Genomic DNA, 21,507 nt, shown 5'->3' with positions numbered 1-21,507 from the left:
AGAGAGAGAGAATGCTTGCATGTGTGTGTGTTGATCATCGAAGCCTTGTTCTCTTGCGTTCTAGAATAGATCAGTAAATCAGTGGTGGTTGTGTTCCTGTTGCCATCCTGATAGTCCTTTCTCCCCTCCCCTGTCTCCAAGCCTTCTTTTTTTTTTATCCCCGCGCTGTCTGTAGTGACGACCATGGTCTATTGCGACTCAGGAGAAAGGACTCCAAACACCATTTCCCGCAATTATCCTCCTCCTCACAGGCGGGCTTTTCCTTGAAGTGAGTGAGAGAGAAACCTCCCTCGCCGTTGAGGCGAGTGCGCGTTGTGTCTCCGCGTCGCATATCTTGGCGGGCTGCCCGCGAGGCGCGCGTGAACCGAGGCAAATTAAAACCCACCGCCGAAACACGGCAGTGCTTGGGTCGTCCCTGCTCCGTGACGACGAACACATACGCACACACACACGCACACACACCCTTCGACGAGGAAAGAAGAGCTCCCATGTGTGCGAGCGACCTGCTTGCTGTCTCGTCGCAGGGGAGGCCCTCTCCTTCACGGCGTCAACCGACGCAAAGGAAGCGGCCGGGGAAGCGGAGCGCTCGCGACGCCTCATTCGTTCGTCGTCACGTCTGGTCTAGGTTGGCGCCAGTGCCTTCGTATATTTGACGTAACGGCATTCATCAGTGACGTCAGAAATAGACTGAGTGAATCGGCGACTCTGCGCGCTGCAGAGCAGTCAAGTGCCCCAGTCACGAGATGGTATATAGCTTAGCTTTATCGCAGCTGTGGAGGGGCGTGGCGTTCGCGACGGTTCATTCGTTCGCCGTCAGGTCTGTGCTAAGCCTGTGGTAATGCTCTCCTGCATATGACGTAATGGAGCTGATCGGTGACGTCAACCATCGCCTGAATGGGTCTACTTTTGTGCCTGTACTCTGGGCTGTGGCAATCGAAAGATATCACTAACCGGCGCGCTCTCCCTTTATGGATCAATAAGTAAAGCTGCTGCTCTTAAGCGTAAGCTTTCCCTTATAAAAATGACTATTGAAATGTTGTTGGCATATTGTTGAGGAATCGTTGACACAATATCCTTTCAATAATGTCTCAATAGTTATTGAACGTACACAACAATACCTCAACAATAAAGTTGTTGAGCGCTTCACAACAGTAAAGTCATTGACTATTGTTGTTGACATATTGTTGAATAATGTTGAGTACTCTTGAGAATTTTTGAGCAATATTGACATTAAATATATATCTGAAACACACATGTAGACGTGTATGTGTTTTACACATATATATTGTTTTATTGTTCACTTAATCACCACTAAATATATAGAGTGTCACATAACTTGAACCAAATGCCTATCTCTCGAGTCGTAACTGGGGGAGCTTGTGGCAAGACGACGCTGCCGCAGGCATTGCGCTTCGTTTGCCCTAAATTCAGGGTCGGCGGCTCTTCGCTGACGTTTCGCCTGGGCTTCGGAAGCCGTCACGCTAGAATCAGCATGCTAGAATCGGACGAGAAGCTTCGCTTACTAGAATCGGACGACAAGCTTTGCTTACGTAAGATATGCCTTTGCTTACGTAAGATGCTTACGGTGACAAGCTTTGCTTTCAGATATATATTCAATGTCAATATTGCTCAACACTTCTCAATAATACTCAACATTATTCAACAATATGTCAACAACAATTAGTCAATGACTTTACTGTTGTGAAGCGCTCAACAACAATATTGTTGAGGTATTGTTGTGTACGTTCAATAACTATTGAGGCATTATTGAAAGGATATTGTGTCAACAATTCCTCAACAATATGCCAACAACATATCAATAGTCAGTACTCCATTTTCTTGACAGAGGAAGGGCTGTTAACTTTGTCTCTTTGGGTCCCACGTATGACAAGGGCAGTTCAAGGAAGCGTTACAGGTCCCCGTGCGCACAGGGGATATGTGCAATTGAGCTTGGACCCTTTTTGCACTGCCTCCAGGATCGGCCCACATGAAACGGGTGCCATTGATCTTGGACCCTTTCTGCACTGCCTCCAGGATCGGCCCACTTTATCTGCCCCTGTATCTATCTGCCTTTTGAACGTTGCTATTGGAAATGACAAAACTTCAGCGTAATAGAAGTTACAGCTTGAGTGATATTGTCAAGAAACATTGGGAAGAACTCGCAAGCAATATTTTTTTGTAATTTGTTTGGAGAGTAACTAGCATGTGTAGTAAAGGGTTGGTGCCAGAGACCGCCTTTTTTCAAGTTTGACTGGCTGCTCGGATGACCTCGTTTTGTTCTCGCAACTTGTCATAGTGGTTTTTGATGTGTGGCAAAGCCAGTGTCAAGCAGACACCATTTACTATTTTGTTTGCTCATATGTTTTGTTTATCTCAAGTACAATGCATTGCATGTACGGTACGCTATATTGTACTCTACGTCCATGCCACAGTTGTACAGATCGGAGGCTCCTATCTAAATGCACGAGAAAGGAGAAATTCTTTTTCTCGGCAACCACTGCACCAAGTTTGATGATGTTTGTTGCATTTAAAAGAAAGTCTAAGGACTGTTGGTAGCTAATTTTCGAATTAGGTCATCAATTTTTAATGCACATTGTTGAAAATCGCGAACTTTCGGAAACCGGAACTATCAAGCTTACAACTCTGTAACTAAGCATTGAAAAATGATATCACAATTCCGTAAATGGCCTCTAATAGCACATCGAAAGAGAACAAATTGACGCATTATAAAAGGCTCTCAAATATACCACTAATTTGTGAGTAGGAATGCTGCAATACCCTTGTAAAAATGTAACCGATTCACGAAAGATATAAATTGATAAATCAGATTTGTCCGCTTTGGATACTCTAATGATTGCAGTTTACAGAACTGCGATATCTATTCTTGCTGTAAAGCTACGAATTTGCAAACTTCCTACTTTTTTTTTTTTTTTCAAGCTTACCAATGTTTGAAAATACCTGGTAAAAATTCAGGCATTAAATCTAAATTACGCTTCCGACTGTCACTAGAATGTAACTCTTTCTCTCAAATGCAACAAATTCCATTAAAATTGGCCCAGTGGTAACTTCATAAAATGTTTCTGCGTTTTACATGTATCTGAATAGGCGGCATCAGAGCGGCCCGAGCTAAAGCTTCCTCTTAGGGCGCTGATACAGTGCGGCGTAGCGTGGTGCAGTTACGCCGCGCGCTGCAAATAGTGGACCAGTGGACGCTTTGCAGGGGCGCTATAACGTAAAATAATTCCAAACTGTTTTGATTCCAATTTCTGCAATCAGCCTCCACGATTGGTCAGAACATTTTCGGGCCACTCCCAACTTCGCCTGTCTGTCACGCGACTTCACGAAAACCTAGAGAGCTCCTCATCTGATATAAAGTGTACACACTGATTATGCATGATGGAACCGCACAAAAGAAAAATAATCATTCCTGATTCGACGGCTTTTCACCATTAGCCCTCTGCTTTTGGTTCAATGTTTTCTGGCTACGCCCACTTCGCCTGTCTGTCACGCGACCTCACAAAACCGCGAAAACTCACACGTCAAAGTGACCGTGTACGCGAAAAAAAAATGCATTAATATTCCGAACAAAACTGAAAATTTTTCTGAATAGCCACAGACTGCCCCTTTCCGAAAGGATGGCTGCCCGCCGATCGCCCAGGCCTTCGCTACTCGCACCTGCCGGTGAGCATGTATTTATTTGCGCATGATAAACCTTTCTGCGTAGCAATAAAACGTTATCGAGGCCTTTCAGCACGTATACTACATCGCTCTGCCAACTCTTCCTTGCTGAGGATCCGTTTTAGCGGCATTCTTATCATTCCGTTGCACGCCGCCGCGATTTTCGACCAGCCACTGCCACCGAACAGCCACCAGCCACCGCAAGCTAATCTATTTTCACTGTGCTGGCTTGGCCTCATCGAAACCCTCTCCACTAGAGCGTGCTCCTCGCCTCTTGTCAGCCAATTACATAAGAAAAACCGCTGAGTGTAGGCTATGTTATTGGTTTTGAAAGCGAACAAAGGTGACCTCCTATAAACGAGGAGAGTGTTTGATTGGGTTGTTGAGACAACGCTGTGGGTCACCGCCCGATGCTTGCCTCGGTGGTTACGTAAACTTGACGTCAGGAGTTTGGAATCAAAACAGTTAGGAAATATTTTACGTTATAGCGCCCCAGTTTAGCGTCCGGCGCACTCTGCGCGACCGGCGGTGTTTTTACATGTCTTTATCGCTCTGTCCCAGTCCTGGGCCGGTATTTTGTAGCGATGCCTTTCCAGTAATAATGCCTTTTCACGCTTATTGCGCTTTGTCAGTGGTCAGAGAGACGGTCCGCTCGCGTTATCAACGGGATCAGCCGGCCGTGAGTGGTGGATGATATAAGACCAGTATAGAATAAGTCATAAGGCATCGCTGCAAAATCGCGGCCCTGCTCCAATCGTGCTTAGCGTGCGCCTCAGAACTTCGTAATATCATCACTACGTATTCGCCCTCCCCCTTGATATTTTCTACCCTTTGTACCCCCAACCGCAATCATCATCATCATTATTGTCATTCTACTTTTACGTACCTTGCAGGGTGAAGACCTCTCCCATGCAGATACCTCCGATTACCCCTATCCCACACCGGCTGGTCAGGAGTAATGCTGTGGCCGTAATGCTAGTTTAGTTGACCTCCCGTTGTCTGCATTAGGCATTAAACGTCCTGGCGAAGATCTCTGGTATCACCTGATTACACAACAATTCGCGTCTAACATCTAGCACATATTAAGCGAAGCTATATAGGCTCACTTGTGTCGGGGTCGGTGTACGCGTACGCGGTATCATCATCAGCATTGATTCGAGCGTCATCGTCTTCTTCCGCAGCTGGCTCGTTTGCGCCCCTTGGGTTGCGCTCGTGCTCGGCACGCGCTCGTGCCACTGTTCCGCGTTGGTCGTCGTCGTCTTCTTCCACAGCTGGCTCCGTTGCCGCTCATCATTCCAACGTAGAATTTCACTTTTCTTCTATCGCCGTAATGGGTAGGCCGCGTTTACGGGGGTATGAGCCATTGCCTAAGAGGTTGTGAGCCATTCATTGTATTACTTGACGGACAGATTTAATTTTGAAGCAATTTAATTTCGAAGAATCGCAAGCGGCAATGGGCGGGCGAGTGCAGCTAACCACGCCGCCGAGGAAACTCGAGACATCGAATGAAAGCGAGAACAGCGATGAGCAGAGAATCGTACAATGCAACGGAAGGAAAAGTTGCACGAAAGGGAAGGAAAAGTAGAAGGAAAGGGAAGGACAAGTAGTACGAAAGGGAAAGAAAAGTAGTAGGTCAGGTACACACACGACAAGCTTCGCTTACTCCAATTTTCTCGACAGGGGAAGGGATGGTGATTTTTTTTTTTCGATGTAATAACTTGGATGCAATACGAATTATTTCTCTGTCGCTTGTTGCGCCGTTTTCACGTTCTCTCGTTATCCTCCAAGTACCCTTCCAAGTTCTGTACCCCTTGTGGCTTTTGGGCAGAATGACCGAGTCGCGCAACCTTTTCTAACCCCCGTATTCAGAAATGCATCTTAACGTAACCCCATGCTTTACCTGATATAAAGAACGCCTGGCGTGAACGTGCCCAAGACGCTCATTGCGTTTCCTTGGGCGCGTTCACGACATGCGTCATTCAAGAGTAGTCAAGCACGGGCTTCCAATTGAGATGCATTTATGAATACGGAAATAAGTTTTCTTGAATCAAGCACGACTGGTAGTGTCGTTTCACTGATATAGAAGATATGCTCACCATCATTATTTCTTCTAGCAGCGATGCTGAGCACTATGTTTTGAACGTTCTCACTCTGTTTTCTTTCTTTCTTCTTTTTTTTCGAAACATTTCGAGGCTGGCAGTGCCGGATCCTCTAATAGCGTCTCCAGACATGGGCTTGAACAATGTGGTTTGTTTGCGTTCAAAGAAAAAAAAAAGCCGGTGTGATTCATGCGGCTCTCTACATCAGACCACTGAACAAAATAGATGTCGTTGCGCAGCGTCAACGAAGCCGCGAATGACTTCTTGCGGTCACAAGCACGTTAAAGAGAAAAAACATTTCAAAGCGCCACAATAACAAAGCAGACAGACAACGCTTCGAAAATAAGCTTTCCCTCGATAGCCGACCTGCACTCAATTTGCGAACACTCTATTCCATTCACAAACAACAGGAAAACATGATCGCCCCGCTGCCGAGAGCAGCCGCGTAGCCAGCGAGCTGACCTCTAAATCTCATCTCAGCCCGGAAGCAAGCAGATAATCAACGAGCGACGCGCGATAAATATTATTCTTTGCAACCGGGCTCCCCCATCGCAACGCAGCAGCGCATAGTGTATATATGCCCTGCCGGCTCCCTCGCTAGGCGCTCAATCACCGGGCCGTTGCGCCCGCCGCGCGAACGTTGAAACTCATCGTGCACTGGCCGTTATCCCGGCGTTGCCGCCGGGGGTCCTGTCGTCGCGTCTACCTCGTCACGCGAGTGTTGTTTTCGCAATAAGGTGCGAACTTGAGCGAACTAAGTTGGCGTGCATTATGGCGACACTGGAAATGAGACGGTAACGCAAAGGGAAGAGAAAGAGAAGGAAAATCAGAAAAGGCAAGGAGGTTAACCAGACTTCGTCCAAATTGCTATCCTTACACGAGAGGTACAGAAGTTACGTAAACAGGGATAAAGTGCCTCGGCCTTTCTGAGGCACTTTATACCTGTTTACGCAACTTCTGCTACTCCGTCTGTCGGCCCCCTTCTTAATTTTGAATTTCCTCACACGAGAGGCGAGAGAGGGTAAAGAAGTTGTAAAAAAAAGGGTGGGTAAGAAACACGCAAAGAAAGTTTCCTTTTAAAGGGATAGAGAATAAATGAGAATCACGCGCACTAAACACAGCCCTGCGTGACATCAGCCGAAGCGAAGGTTCGGGGAACCTGACCTCACAGTTCGTCAGCGCCGAAAGCTACGCGAGCACTTCCATGGTAGACGAAGACGACATACTTGAGAACCCGATTGTAAAGGAACCGACATGAAAACCCACGGGAAACGTCGCTAAGCTGTCAATTGAAATTTTGAATTTTCAGATGAATGCATGCTGAGGACCACAGATGCGTCGGTGCCACTATGCGGATTTATTAGGTTCACGGAATTATTGTACTTTCTGTTTAACCTATCGCTTTTCTTTAGATGCATTAAATTACCAGTTTAATGCCTCCATCAACAGTGATTTTAATCTACGAATGCAATAATCATTCAGGTTTATGCGTGCTGCGCAAGCAGAGATGGGTATGTGCCGCTCTCTGCATTTATTCAATGCAAAGGTGCGCGCAACTACGACTTTATTGCATCTGTTCATTGCAAAAAAAAAAAAAATACACATCGAAACAACGCGAATAAACGTTCATCAGCGCAAGCGCAGATGTCTCTGTTATGTTTTGTGCGTTTCTTCATCGTAAATAAGTGCTTAATGCACTTGCACTATCGACCAAACAAGTTTACGGACCACGGGATCTCAGAAAACGCTAAATATCCGAGCAGCCTCTAAAGTAGCCAGTAAAACCGTACATCACAATGTTGGTCGCATATACCAGTAGAGGCTGGAAACAGGAATACCAGGCTGCGGTTTTGAGGCTGCGGAGATATTCAGCTTTTTGTCAGATCCCTTGGTGCGTAAACTTTTTTTTGGTCGAGAGTACATTGAACGAATGCGGGAAGCTAGACCTTCGCTTATGTATTTGCGCAGAGACATTACCATTAACATTAACAGTTGCTCATACATCGCCTTGGTATATGTGCGGCTCATTTTCTGCTCGTTGCCGTCTCCGTTTGGGTCGCTGCCGTCACAATGAGTATTTTCGCTTTCTCCAGCGTCTGGAAAGGCGACGCAAGGAGTCCGCGCGACACTGCGCTGGCTGTGCCTGACGCACACGTTCGGGAGGCGACTGAACGGCGGCGTCTATAGGGGGCCTGAGGGCGCCTAGCTGCGCTTTGCCTTCGCGCGTCCTTCCATTCGCCAGCGCCGGCGACGAGCGCCCGTGATCGTGGCCCTGCCAGACGCCGACAAAAGGTCGGGCCACACCGGCGCCGCAGTGGAGGAGGAGGAGAGACAACGCACTTCGAGACAGGGAGGAGAAGGAAGCCGCGGTTAGAGAGAAAAACCACGAGGTGCAGGCGAGACGGTCGGTGCAAGACACAAAGAGCGCGTGCAAGACAGAGCCTGGAGGAGGCGCAGAGGGCCCAAAACACGAAGCATAAACGAGCACAAAGAGAGCAGAGAGAGAAAGGAAAAGAAAAGATAGTTGGATGAGAGAGAGAGCAGCAAAAGAAGAAAAAGCGGCGGTAGTGGCGAGCACTTGCCGAACTCGGTTCTAAATTTAGGACCGCCCTTCCCGAAAACTGCTGCTGCCTTTCATCTTGTTCTTCGTTCCGTTCTGCGGGCGACGTCAGCGGTGACGTCACCGCTAACAAGGACGAAACCGAACGGACGGGCCACGCTCTAGATTCGCCCCGAGCCTGGCTGCCTCGCGAAGCCGCGGGTTCGTCTACGTCCTCGTTCTCGCCTCGGAGGCATTGTCTCGCGCCGAGTGACCCGGCCGTTCTGCATGCGTTGTCTGACTCTACGTGTTTTGTTGTTTTTTGCTACGGGCCAGCCTGAGCGGTGCAGGCATGTTTAGAGGCGGCCCCATAAAAACGAACTGCTGCATTTTCTAGCACTCTTGAAAGCACTATTGTAACGAACCGAGGACGAGTTGTTTGGAAAGTAAGTTAGCGTTTGGAGAGAAGGTCCCTTTTCTTAACCCCCGCCGCCTACATTTCAGGTTGTAGCAGACCTATTGGCACTGCTGCTTTACTGCTGCTGTTGACGTCAGTCAGAAGTATTGATTTACTATTTCGCGAAGCTCTATGCAAAGCTTCAACAGCAAGAAAAAAAATGCAAGAACATTTTTGTACACTAGTGCGCGCGGGCGCACACACGCACGCACGCACGCACGCACGCATGCATACACATTTATGCCACTGGACAATAACGGCTCAATAACCTGTAAAGCTGGCTACGCCAATCGCGTGAAAGCTCAAAGTAAAGCTAACTTTACAGTAAGTCAATGTTTTACACGTGGAGTCTGCAAACGACGAAACAGACAGCTCACGTTGCATGAAAATCTGAGCAGCGGTCCATATTAATTTTTGCTTCGCGACTTTTTCTAATATGCCTCTGCCCTCCTCCACCCCCTAAAAATAAAAAATAAAAAATAAACTGCTCATTGTAGAAGCGTGCAAGGTATGAGTCCTTCATACTGTCATAATCTTTTACTCACACCACATACGCACAGAATTAATTAGTGCGCTTTCAGATTAAAACCGTGGCGATCGTACTGTTCGGCTTTCTAAGCCTTGTGTTACAGACTGACACGTCTGCAAACGGACGCTGATGTATTAATGCATGTAGCTTAACAGGCGTATAGGAGGCTGTGAAGCTAAGCCACAGTGCTCGTCAGTTTTAAGCGAAACTCGTGATCTGATGGCAGAACATATATTCACGCGCTTCGAATATTGAGAATCAGCGGCGATATTACGTTCATGTGCTGTGATACTTAACTTTTACTTGGGCCTTCTGCAGAATTTGCTGTCCAACCAGTTTAGTCGTCGCATGATGAATGGCGCTGCGAGCGGTCAACTGTTCTCGTAAATTGCATTTTGTCTCGCCCCCCCCCCCCCTCCCCCGCAACACTTTTTTTTTATTATGGCAACTGCGACAACGGAGGTCGTTGCTTAAAATAACGCTCGTTTCCGTGTTCACGTGAATTCAACTGACTTAGCTTGTTATGTTGAACCATGTATGCTTATATCTACCAACATTATGCACTGCAATCGTCACTAGTGATTTCTTAGGGTCCTGCGATAGAGGTGGTGACGCATTCCAAGCCACAAAGGCCCTGCAGCTGTTATACTAAAGTCAGTTGGTTGTTACAGACATTTCTTTTTACGTTTACTCTTTGGTTATTAACTTGACTTGTTCATTTTTTCATAGTTTACTTCTTCTTCTTTTCTTCACAATTTTATCCTTTTCATGTCATATCTAGCACCTCATCTGAAGTAGCAAGCCCTGAATATAGCAGGGCTGACATCTTCAGCTTTCGCTAAACTTTCTCTGTCTCCCATAACCATTTATAATCGTTTCGTTGCGTTAGCATCTTGCTGTGTGATAAATTTTATACCGCTACTGATCTAATACTATTGTGGTTGTCTGATCTAGTTTGTAATCCATAATCAGGATGTGCAGCGCAAGAGACAACACGGGGACAAAAATTATACGGGACAAGCACTACCCCCCCCCCCCCCCTAGTCTTGGGACAGCGCTTGTTCCGTTTCATTTTCGTCCCCGTGTTGCCTATTGTGCTGTAGATGCTCACTGATAATAGTACTGGACATGTTTAGAGCGATAGCTCTACTACTCCAGGTACAAACCCATAAAACGCCTGGTTCCGTAAATCTGACCTTCAAGCTCACCCAAGGTCACACTAGGATTTAGCCTGCCACTACCGGCGGCTGCTGCGGACGCCGCGTGGGCGCCCATATCTTGAAAGCAATCTGCGATGCGGACAAAGTGCGCGGTCGCGCGGGCCTCATCTTCAAAGCGATCTGCGATGTGTACAAAGTCCGCCGAGGGCTGTTAGCTTCTTACGCGCTGTGCTTTCGACGCTTAGTTCGCGTTGAAGCGAGACGCAGCATGAAGGTCAATTCGGTCGCTGCTGCTGCCGCGCCGAGCAGCGTCTGTGTCCTTTCCCAAAGCAAACAAAACTGTGCTATTGAGTCGACAAACTTCGTTTAACCGCGTTCAACCACGCCATTTTCTTTTTCATTTGATTGCATACTTCGTTATATTATTTTTAAATACATTTAGTGCTGATACTCACGTTCACATTTGTTTCATTCCGGCAAGCACCCACATAAAAATTTTTGTTCATCATATACTGCTGCCATCTGCAGTCTCGCACCGTAGGCATTGACGGGTGCGTCAAGCTGCTCAAGCAGCTTTTTTTTTCTCGGCCCTCCCCAAGTGAAAAGCGGAAACCAAGTCAATTCATGACATTCTATCCCTGTTCGGAGCGTCTCTAATATTGCGCACGTCTTGTTCACCTGCGGATGAGAAACACAGCTTTTCCACATTTTAAAGTTACCTTTCGCATCCTTTCGTGTTCCAGGGTACGGCAACATCGCCCCCAAGACGCCCCAGGGCAAGGTGGTGACCATCTTGTACGCCATCGTGGGCATTCCCCTGATGCTGCTGTGCCTGTCGAACATAGGCGATGCCATGGCGCAGAGCTTCAAGTTCTCCTACCGCTACATATGCTGCTCCATTTGTCACCGCAAGGCCGTCCAAAGGGTGAGTTCGCTACGACTTGGCTCTGACGATAATACGTTGTCCTTCCTTTCCTGCTTTAAAGAAATGGAATTGTGATGATGATGATGGTAATCAGAAGCAGGACGGAGAGAGAAAGAAAAAAAAACAAGCAGGACGATGAGGAGTTCCTGCAGGCGGACCGAGCCTTGCAAAAGTGGAACTGCGCCGCCCGAGCTTTACTTATCAAGTGCAGTAAGGTTTGAAGCCCGTGGAATTACATCTGGTAGTACGAAGGCAACGAAAGGTAACGAAAGGAATATTAACGGCTAGGATGAATTTGAACCGGACCTCAACAGGCTGCGCGCCATCCATTTCACGTCAAGCCACCCGGCTCAATATTCACACTCTAACTCTGTATGACGGACGAACTTTAAGAGGAGCCGTAGCATCTCTCTCCGAAACATACAGTGTCCTCGCGTGCACAAAATACCACTTACGCTTGAGTGCGGACCCATCTTGTGCTTCAGGCCATCTATAGTAACACTTTACATTCTGTGTCAAATTCAGGACACTCCAAAAAAAAAAAAAATACTTGTCTGTGTAACCAATAGCTTTGTCGTGCACACACGACGGTTACACTGTCATTTCGCCTGTCATCGTTTACAAGTTTTTTTAATAATATAAACAGCTGGCTACCCCTAACTATTGACTACTTAGTAATATTCACATCGACATTATCACCTGATCCACAGAGTATCTGACTGACCTGTTGCTTATCTGATTTATTCTCTCTTACGTTGCGGAAATATTTGCGTAAGCCCTGATTTGCCCTTTCCTTCCCTCTCGACCTTACGCAGGCTAAAGGACGCTACGCGCGCAAGAATTTCCACCAGGAACAGCAGCAACACTACCAGCAGCAATTCCAAATGCAGCCCCGGTCCGTGGGCCGCAACATGGGTCAGGGCGCCGGCGCAGGCCACGGTGAGAGGGCTCTATCTCGTCAGCAGCTGAGAGGTTTTATGGCGAGCGTTAAAGGATCGCCCCTCCATCGATTCTTTTCCTGATAGCTAACGGCAACAGTTTAATTACGGTCCAAACGTGAAAAAAAGGCACACAATAGAGAAAAAAAACTTGGAAGGCGTCAACGCTTCATCTTTAAGGTGGAACGCGATAGCATTCAAAGATCCCTGACTGCGTCTCGCGCTTCCCGGCAACTGCAGCTTATGTAACCGTAATGTTTACTTGGAAACGCTGGCGGCTAATGCTATGCACGAAGGCGACCTTTCTGGTTCTTTTCTTTTCCTTACCCCCGCACGGCGTGCGCCGCCTCTGCTCAAACAGAGCTCAAGGGCAGCCCGAAAAGGTGTTTGTGTTTGACTTCCCGCGTAGCAGAATTATGTTTTCTCGTATATTCAAATTACAATACGACGCTATCATGTCTGTAGGTTGTGTGTAAGTCGTACTTTACGAATTTTTTGACGCATTTTACTTGTACAAATTCAATTACTTCAGTAACGCCTCTGCGCCACGCGGAGGGCCTGCGTGGGTCGGCATTCGTGGTTCAGAATTATTTTTCTCATATGGACAATACCGCCGACCCCGGACGCAGACGCCGATGCCGACAACGGATTTTCTGCGACACGAGGCCCTTAACGCTGTCGCGTTAGTACATTAAAGGGCAGATTCATATGGTTCAGAAAAAAAAATAAGAATGTCATGCTTTTTAGAGCATGTACAGGCGGCGTCAAACAAGTATCAGCCGAGCCCTCGCGTGGTCTTGCCGAACTCCACGAACACCCAACAGTTAGGTTTAGTATAACGCAAAGCAGAGAAGACTCCTTACTTACCAAGGAACCAAGCGGCTGACCTCCTAGTTTTGATACACGCCTTCTATTGGCCATGCCAGGACTCGATCTGCACAACATACGTCGAAAGATCACCGTCGCTTTTGAAACGCGTTTCGTATGTCGGGAGGGTGAAGAGACACGAAGAGCTTGATTTTATTTGTCCATGAAAGGCTTTCAGCGGCTTCTTGTAGCCTTGTTATTATGTTCTTTTTCTTATTTTTGCTTCCTATCTGTTTTGCAAAGGAGCGTTAAATTGTCAGGCATCAACGATCTACATGAAAGCTCCCGGAAAAATGAACATCTCGGGTGTGAACATGATATCCTCGCAAACTTTGTACTGCTTGTAAACGCATTTATTTCATATGAACACAATTATACCCGACAACGTTAGGTGGAAAACGCGTGTACACCATGCAGTTCGTATATGTGTGCAAACATGCGTACTATATTTTTGAGTCGACCGTATTGCGTAACATCTATAGTTTATGGATACGCAACAAGCCAGTGGTTATGGATCAAGATGCGTCAGATGAAGTAAACTTTTCATTTCATTTCAATACAGGTTCGTCACTGGCAGCGCCTCCGAGCTACAAGGAGCTGTCCGCGTGCCGTCCGGCGCGCAGTGGCGGTGGATACCCTCCGTCGTCGCGCTTGCCTCCGGGATCGGCGATGGGCAGGAGGCAGGCCGACCTCGAGGCCGCTCGAGTTCCCGTCATCAGCAACAAGTACGCACTCACAGAGGACGCCGGCGGCCCTGCTTCGGCCCACGACTACAGGACACCGCCCGCCAGGACAGGGTACGTCGCTCCGTACGGTCCCCTACAAAACGACTATAGAATGACACCTGGCGCTATATCCTGCTATGACACCTTGCACATTATATTGCACGTTGCCTTCAATCTTTTGGAAGCTAACTCGGAAGCGTTTACTCAAGATATTCATCCTGGATATGAAATCCGGTGCGCGCGGAACTGTATACGGAAGTGGATTACTCATATTCGTGTCCCCATCCGCCTTCTAGAAATTTCACACTATATTGATCCAGACCTCTGTTTTGTCACAGACGGCGGGAAAAAAACCTTGAAGTTTGTTTCAATTTCCTCGCGATTGCGTGAAAATACAGGATGCAGCAGCAACAAGGCAATGTGCTACACGTAGTTCCAATTTCATCTCTGCGTTTTAGGCAATGAATTGCATTTTTTACCATGGCAAACATGAGGAGATGGTTACAGTTCTTCGTGTACGTGGAGATGCAACTTTTGGCATCTACCCGTTGTATTTACAATTAAAAAAAAGGAAATGCCCTTCATGTTCGTAATATACCAGCAGACAATAAAAACCAGCTTAAAAGGCGATTATGTCCCATAGCTGTATTCACTGGTCTCAAGAAGACATAGCGTCAACGGAAGCTGCAAGCATACCGGTTCATCCAGCGCGAAAATGATGGGTAGTGCGTGGATTTGCCTAAATTTCCTCCTCCTGGCTTCGAACGGCTTTGTGACTTTTCAAAGAACGGCGTTATAAACGCCAAGATTCGCAATGATTACGCATGTGCGGGAGTCTTACTTCCTTCGTTCGTTTGGCAAAAATGTAACTACATGAACATTTAGGTAAATGAAGGGCAGATGAAGCGCAATAAACGAAACCACGAGATCGTATGAAGCCACAAGCAGCGAACGTTAGAAAACATCTATGTACTACCCACCATTCGCATCGTAGTCGAACGATCGCCGCGCCAAAGTCCGAGGTTCGGAGACAAGTGTGTGCTTAAATTCGACTGAGTACGATACATTTTTCATACCCCTGATCACGTGTTCTCGTTCTTCCATTCACGGACGACTACAGACGGCGCGCCTGGCGCGACGACGGCGGCGAGCTGGCCGACGACGAGTCGGTGAACGCGCTCGAGGACGACGACGACGACGTGGGCGACGAAGAAGAGGACGAGGTCGTGGGTTCGGTGCCCATCTGGTTGTGCTGCGCCATCGTCGTGGGCTACATCTGTGGCGGCGCCTGGCTCTTCTACTCGTGGGAAGGCTGGGGCTATCTGGACAGCGCCTACTTCTGTTTCGTCACGCTCACCACCATCGGCTTCGGCGACCTGGTCCCGGGCACGGCGCTCTCGGACGACCAGACTGTGACGCTGGCGGTGTGCGCCGTGTACCTGCTGTTTGGCATGGCGCTACTCGCCATGTCGTTCAACCTGGTGCAGGAGGAAGTGACGCGATCCGTCAAGTGCGTCGGCCGTAGGCTGGGAATAATTTCGGACAGGGACGACGATCGGTGATTTTTGGCTGCCAGGGATATGCTAGAGCAGCAGAAGACGCGAACGTTAACACGCACGACGCTAGCAGACGAAATAGATTCATACTAAATGAGTGGTAGGAATGGGTAGTTGCTTACAAAACGGTGGACATGGTGTCATTGGTCGCTTGCGGTCATCGGTCGCTTTTAATGCCTGCAGTACGGCAATGCCCATGACCTTCAAACAGGTCTTAGTTACTCTGAGAGGGCTGTCGCTGGAGTTGCGAGGCGGACACCAACTACTGCATCAACTACTATATCATATATGGCTCAGAGTGGACAGTTAGCCGCGGGCAAGTAAGAAAGAATGGTCTCGCAACAAACTGAGCCGTAATGTGTAAAGTTTCTTATATAACGCTGTCCGACCATTTCTGAACGACGCCATAACGAAAAGAAAAGACGGATCCAGTGCTCTGATGAAGCCAAACGATCGATAAGAAATTTTGCGTGTACCGTGAAAACAAAGGTAATAAGGTGCAGAGTTGTCTGCTTGTCTATAGTCATTTGAAAGGTATACGCCAAGCGAGGCAACGAAGGATAAAGAACACGTGATAAGCTTCTAATGCGATGCATAGAGGCAATGTCGCAGCCGTGAACGCATTGTTTCGGTTTCACGGAGTTGAGCTTCAATGGAGAGAGAGAGAGAAATATGACTGCAGTGGAGCACAGACATTTTAGACTTCGTGACGACTATTCACGTTTAGCGGATTCGACAATGTTAACTTGGTCGGCTGAATGAAAAGTCACAGCAAAAATGATAGCCTCCTGAATGGCGCATTTTGTCTGCAACTCATGCGAAGTCTCGAAATGCAACTCAATAAGAACAAATAATGCACATCGAGCACAAATAAGTGACAGCGACCATTTAAACATCGGGAGGTGTGTCGAGCGCACTCAAAACTTGGTGTGAAGAAGACAAGCAGTTATTGATGGGCATACAAAAGTGAACATACTCGCTCTTGAGCGTGCCTTGCTGATGCGACGAACAGCACCTAATTAATTAACGCACAATGCGGTTGACTAACCACCTGTCACGACGATTATAGAACCGTCTTTTCTTCGCCCTCTCTCCAACGAGATAACTTTGTCGAGAAGTAAGCTGAGAGGTGCAGACCAACTAAAGACAACGTTTATCATTCAAGGGCGCTAATTTTGTACTTCAACCTCACTCTCATCTATCTGAGAGAGATCGCGGAAGATAACAAAGCTCGTCAAATTGTTATGTAGAGCCAGCGTTAATCATTCTCGCACTTATAGGCGTACTCGTGTGCGAAGAGCGATTTTCAAGCAAGGCTGTTGAAATGACGTTATGACGTCACCACAAGGTGCCTTCTTCAATCAAGTCGACAAAGGCGCCGAGAAGTCAGTGTACAGAACCAGGAGAGTAGGTACTGTTTTTTGTTATTGCTTTAGAAAGTGGTTGTGAAAGACGATAAAAGTGGTGAAGATAAGATAACGTAGGAGTGTGAAAGTGCCGTGACAAGGACAACTATACCTGATATACCTCGATACGCGGCTGCTGTGCGTGAGACAAGAGACACTTGCAGAGACCGCAGTTTCTTTTTTTGTTCTTTCGTGCCTTATTTCGCGTTTTGCTTTTTCCTTGTGACAATGGTAGGCTCACAGCGTGGTGCAAAACCGTCTGCGGTGGAAGACGACAACACAACTATTTTTACAGGAGTCGAAGAGCTGTGTGCATATTCCGAATAAAGAAGACAACATTCAGCTCACGTGACCAAACGTTTGCCCAAAAGAGGTGTTGTGGTGTTTGCGTTTAATCTATCTGCTGAGCTCCACCCGCGAGCTTGAGATCAGCAGCGCGTTGTCATAGCCACAGGGCCACCACGGCGGGTCGCTTCGAGCATATGACCACTCGGTAAGCTATATGCAAGGGAACGCAGAATTCACTCTTAAGCAGCGATGATTTTCTACTCGGAGTTGCACTATGACATGTGACTGTGTGCATTGTAGCCCCATTCCGTTGAACGTGGAACGCAAACACTATTTTCGGCACCCATGCGTGCATTTCGGCATGCATATAGCTCACGGGTGTATGCTTACAATAGTGACGTATACGCCCGAACGACAATAGCGACGCGCTCAAAGCAAGGATTGTCGTCGTCAACATCATCCTAATTTACGTCCATTGCAGTAACTTAAGACTTCTCCCTGGGGCCTCCAATTACATGTGTCTAGCATCAGCTGATTTCATGCTATGCTTGCAAATTTTCTGATTTCATCGCGCCGCCTAATTTTCTTCTTCGACTCCGTTCCTTTAGTTTTTGTTTTTGTGCGTTAGCATTGTTAGAGCGCTTCACGCGCTTTCCGGTGTCTATGCATGCATGACAGCAATGACAGACACATGAATTAGAGCACTGCTATGGCTCAAGGAAAGCCCAATAGAAACCGAGAGTCGACGCCGCTGCCGAGTTCGCATCAAAGAGGCCGCGCTGCCTGCAAGAGCTCGAGCTAAATAAAAGATGCAGCTGGTGTGCACACGCGTGGAACTAATTTCTCACTACACGCGGTGCGTCCTTGCCAAGTCCTGCGGAGCCAGACGTTCCGCTTTTGGTGCAACGCGAGACGATAGGGTTACCTCAAGAAACAGGGAAAGACGGCCGAAAGGCCACTAGGTTTGTGACACTCCAATCCGCATATATATATATATATATATATATATATATATATATATATATATATCGTCTTGCGTTGCACCAAAAGCGGAAGGGGATATGGTTACTTCAAGAAAAAGAGAAAAACGGCCGAAAGCCTGCTAGGTTTGTGATACTCCGATCCGTATATCCCACACACAATATATATATATATATATATATATATATATATATGAGAAATGACCTTGCACAAAGACATTAACACATTGAGTAATAAATTACCTCTTGGCAGACTCCACCCGGATATATATATATTATATATATATGAGAAATGACCTTGCACAAAGACATTAACACATTGATTAATAAATTACCTCTTGGCAGACTCCACCCGGATATGTCAATTTCAGTTACCCTTTCTTTTTGCAGCCTTGGCTCTCAGGCTTTAGCCACGGGGTTGTTTAAACTCCATCATACTGTGTTTTCGTATCGATTTCCAACCAAATTCCCTGTGATTCTTGTCGTTCGCTTATGATTTGTCACTTCATGTGGTCGGGTTCCTTCTTTTGTCGTACCGGTGACACGCAATTGAGCCCATTTACGGTGTTTGCTTTTCAGCCATGCTAGAACACTGTCAATGAAAGTTTACGTTTATCGTAACTTTGCTTTGACCACCCGATTCTAGATCAATTCCTCATATTGGCCATGAGCCATGAGACGAAGTAATGGCAACTGCGTCGGCACTGACACATATCTGTCGTTAAAGAAGTGCGCGCCAATGAACAGTAAACGAGCAAGTAAACGAGATCGAAATTAAAGCAGAAGTTGGCATCTATTTGAAAGCACGGGAAGATTCTTTACGCTTTTCGCAAAAGAAATACAGTTAGAGCTCGGATCTAACCAAACCCGATTTTACGAAGTTCCCGATCTAACGAAGAAATTTTCATTCCCCGACAGGTACCCACAGGGTTCAGTGTTGTCATCAACCCGAATTAGCGAAACTAATGGCCACCAAACTCGATGTAACGAAGTTTTCCTGAAATAAACGAGTAAGAAAAGCGGTGATTTCTTTCTAATTCTGACACAGACGGGTTTTTCTCCGAGCGTGTGCTCTAACACTGTCGCGTTAAACATTGTAAGCACCCTAGTCACGAACTGTCATAGCTTCACGTGACCGTCTACCTGACCTGCATCGCGCATCGCACATTGCACAAGCAATTCGGGCCACCCTCGCGGACTTTTCACACGCGCAGGCATGGATTAGCGGCAAATACAATGACGCGGCTTTTGGGTGTCACTGCGTTACAATTTTAGGTTTCGAAGGACCGAAAAAATTTCTTGTTTTTATGAACTTTCTGATTTAACGAAATCATTCGAGCGTGCTCATCACTTCGTTAAGTCGAGTTTCAACTGTATTCGCTGTTATAGCAAAATGTGCCCTTGTCTGGGATCTAACCTAACTATATATGTCGCCTTTACGGGTCCATGGCTCGAGCAGTGGAGGGAGTCAGGAGAGAGAGAGAAACATTTATTGTTCATGAGGTGGGGCGACTTCCTCGTAGGGTGGAGTGGCTCGCGCCACCTCGCGTGCCCGCTGGATCAGCCGTCGGTGCTCTCGCGGGTCTGAGCTAGTCAGCGCAGTCTCCCAGGAGGAAGGTGAAGGTGAAGGAATAGGGGAGTAGCCAGGAGGGTGTGAGCACCCCCAGGTGCAATGATATACTGTGCGCTTTGCTCCACAGTAGGGACAGTATGAGGGATATTGTGTGTGGTGGAAGAGGTGAAGGTAAAAGAGACAGGGGAATGAATTGGTCTGTAGCTGTCGCCACGCGACAGCATCTTCTCGGTTAAGAGACCTGTGTGGTGGCAGGAAGTGTCTCCTGCTATCTCTGTAATGTTGTAGAGTTTCAGTGTAGTTCAGTGGGAGTCAGGAGACTAGCTGCAGTTGTCACGGCTTACTCAATTGGAATGCTGCTCGAACAAGTCGACAACGATAACTGCTATTACAGTCAGTGGTAGCCGGTCAAACGACGCGGTTTATACGCGTACAATCGGAAAAAGCGTATGGCACTAGTATTGAAAGAGTGTCATTATGTCTTGTTTACTAAACTGTAGTGAATGCGACAATTCTAAAATGTGCTACATCCATTACGTACGCATCTGACAAAGACTGACCCGTCTTGCCAGAGGCTATACAGCGTCACGATGCGGGGAGCGGGATTATTCTGTGAGTGTTCACGTAGTAGACATCTCCATTTTGTCTGATGCTGAAGTGCTAATTCGCTGGGGGCGCCTGTCTCATTCTGACGTTACCCCAGCCCAGCCAATCAGAACTTCAGCAGCAGACGAAACGGACATGTCCACTATGTGGACACTTATACAGAATACCCTCTGACGCGTTTCAGTTCATAGACCGCGTATGACGTCACTCATCTCGTCAGTGTCGCTTGTATGCGAGACGCGACTCAGCACCACTGAGCGTCATCATGCTGAGTCTTCAGAATGAGTCGGCAACTTGTTATGCCGAGTGAATTCAACTTGAAGACAGGTGCTTCTGCGTCGCCTTCGCAACTGTGGTAGAAATCGGAACAAACAACAGTACGACACAGTGGCCAAAACAGAAACAACATCGCAAAGTTTTGTCACAGCGTATGCAATTGAACATCGCCACGATCACTTTGGTTTAGGTTTGGCATGGCTTTTCTCCAAATATGGCACGTACATTCCCTTGAGGATTAGCCAAGAACTGGAACGAATTAAAGAAAGGTGATTTTGGGAGGTCCTGTCTATAAATCGAATGACAGCAGGAAAAATCAAGTAAAAATATCAAATAACGATGGTCAAAGAATTTAGCTGGCGGACCTGGCTAATGCATGTCCGTTTTCTCGCGCTGCGATCCCTTTCTTAGCAATGTTTAACCAAATTGCCGAGCAATAGGTTTCACAGAGTCACATAGCCGGCTGTTGCGTGTAACATTTCGCTCTCGTTTGCTTGAAAACGCTTGGAAGTTTCGTGATACAAAAAAAGGAGAATAAGAACAGAGAGAAATTATTCATTCCATATTATCTACACAGATATAGCACACGTATGGCGTCAGAAAACTCGTGATGTGCGTTCGCTCACCCGTTCTAACAGTTGGGTAAACTAGAAGTTAATATCGCGAACGCACCAATGAATTGAGCTATAATAAAGCACACGACAGGCACTATGATGTGGCATACAGCGTTTGACAGGAAGCGGGCAGCGGTTGGAATACAGAGCGCGGCGAAATAAGAACACAGTCAACATTTTTTTTTCTCAGCTACGGCCAAAGACGGTTGTCACGCCCAACTGCTTCCAGCCACTCACCTTTCACATTTCGTCCACACCGGCCCGCGCGTTCGCGCAGGCCGAGTGAAAACG

At 47.2% G+C, this 21,507-nt stretch overlaps 1 protein-coding gene across 1 annotated transcript in view; it reads left to right on the top strand.

Moving 5' to 3' along the window:
• LOC119446530 (potassium channel subfamily K member 12) overlaps positions 1 to 17,249 on the top strand; it is a 45,152-nt gene extending 27,903 nt beyond the window's left edge. Inside the window, exons 2-5 of the mRNA XM_037710979.2 lie at positions 11,206 to 11,387; positions 12,203 to 12,326; positions 13,755 to 13,989; positions 15,038 to 17,249. Coding sequence (XP_037566907.1) covers positions 11,206 to 11,387; positions 12,203 to 12,326; positions 13,755 to 13,989; positions 15,038 to 15,479 — 983 coding nt within the window. The 3' untranslated portion in view covers positions 15,480 to 17,249. The remainder of the gene's footprint in view (positions 1 to 11,205; positions 11,388 to 12,202; positions 12,327 to 13,754; positions 13,990 to 15,037) is intronic.
• Positions 17,250 to 21,507: the final 4,258 nt, after the last annotated feature.

The sequence above is a fragment of the Dermacentor silvarum genome, chromosome 3 (assembly GCF_013339745.2).
Source record: "Dermacentor silvarum isolate Dsil-2018 chromosome 3, BIME_Dsil_1.4, whole genome shotgun sequence".
Classification (NCBI taxonomy): Eukaryota; Metazoa; Arthropoda; class Arachnida; order Ixodida; family Ixodidae; genus Dermacentor; species Dermacentor silvarum.
Note: the sequence above shows the minus strand (reverse complement) of the source record. Positions and strands in the feature narration are given on the sequence as shown.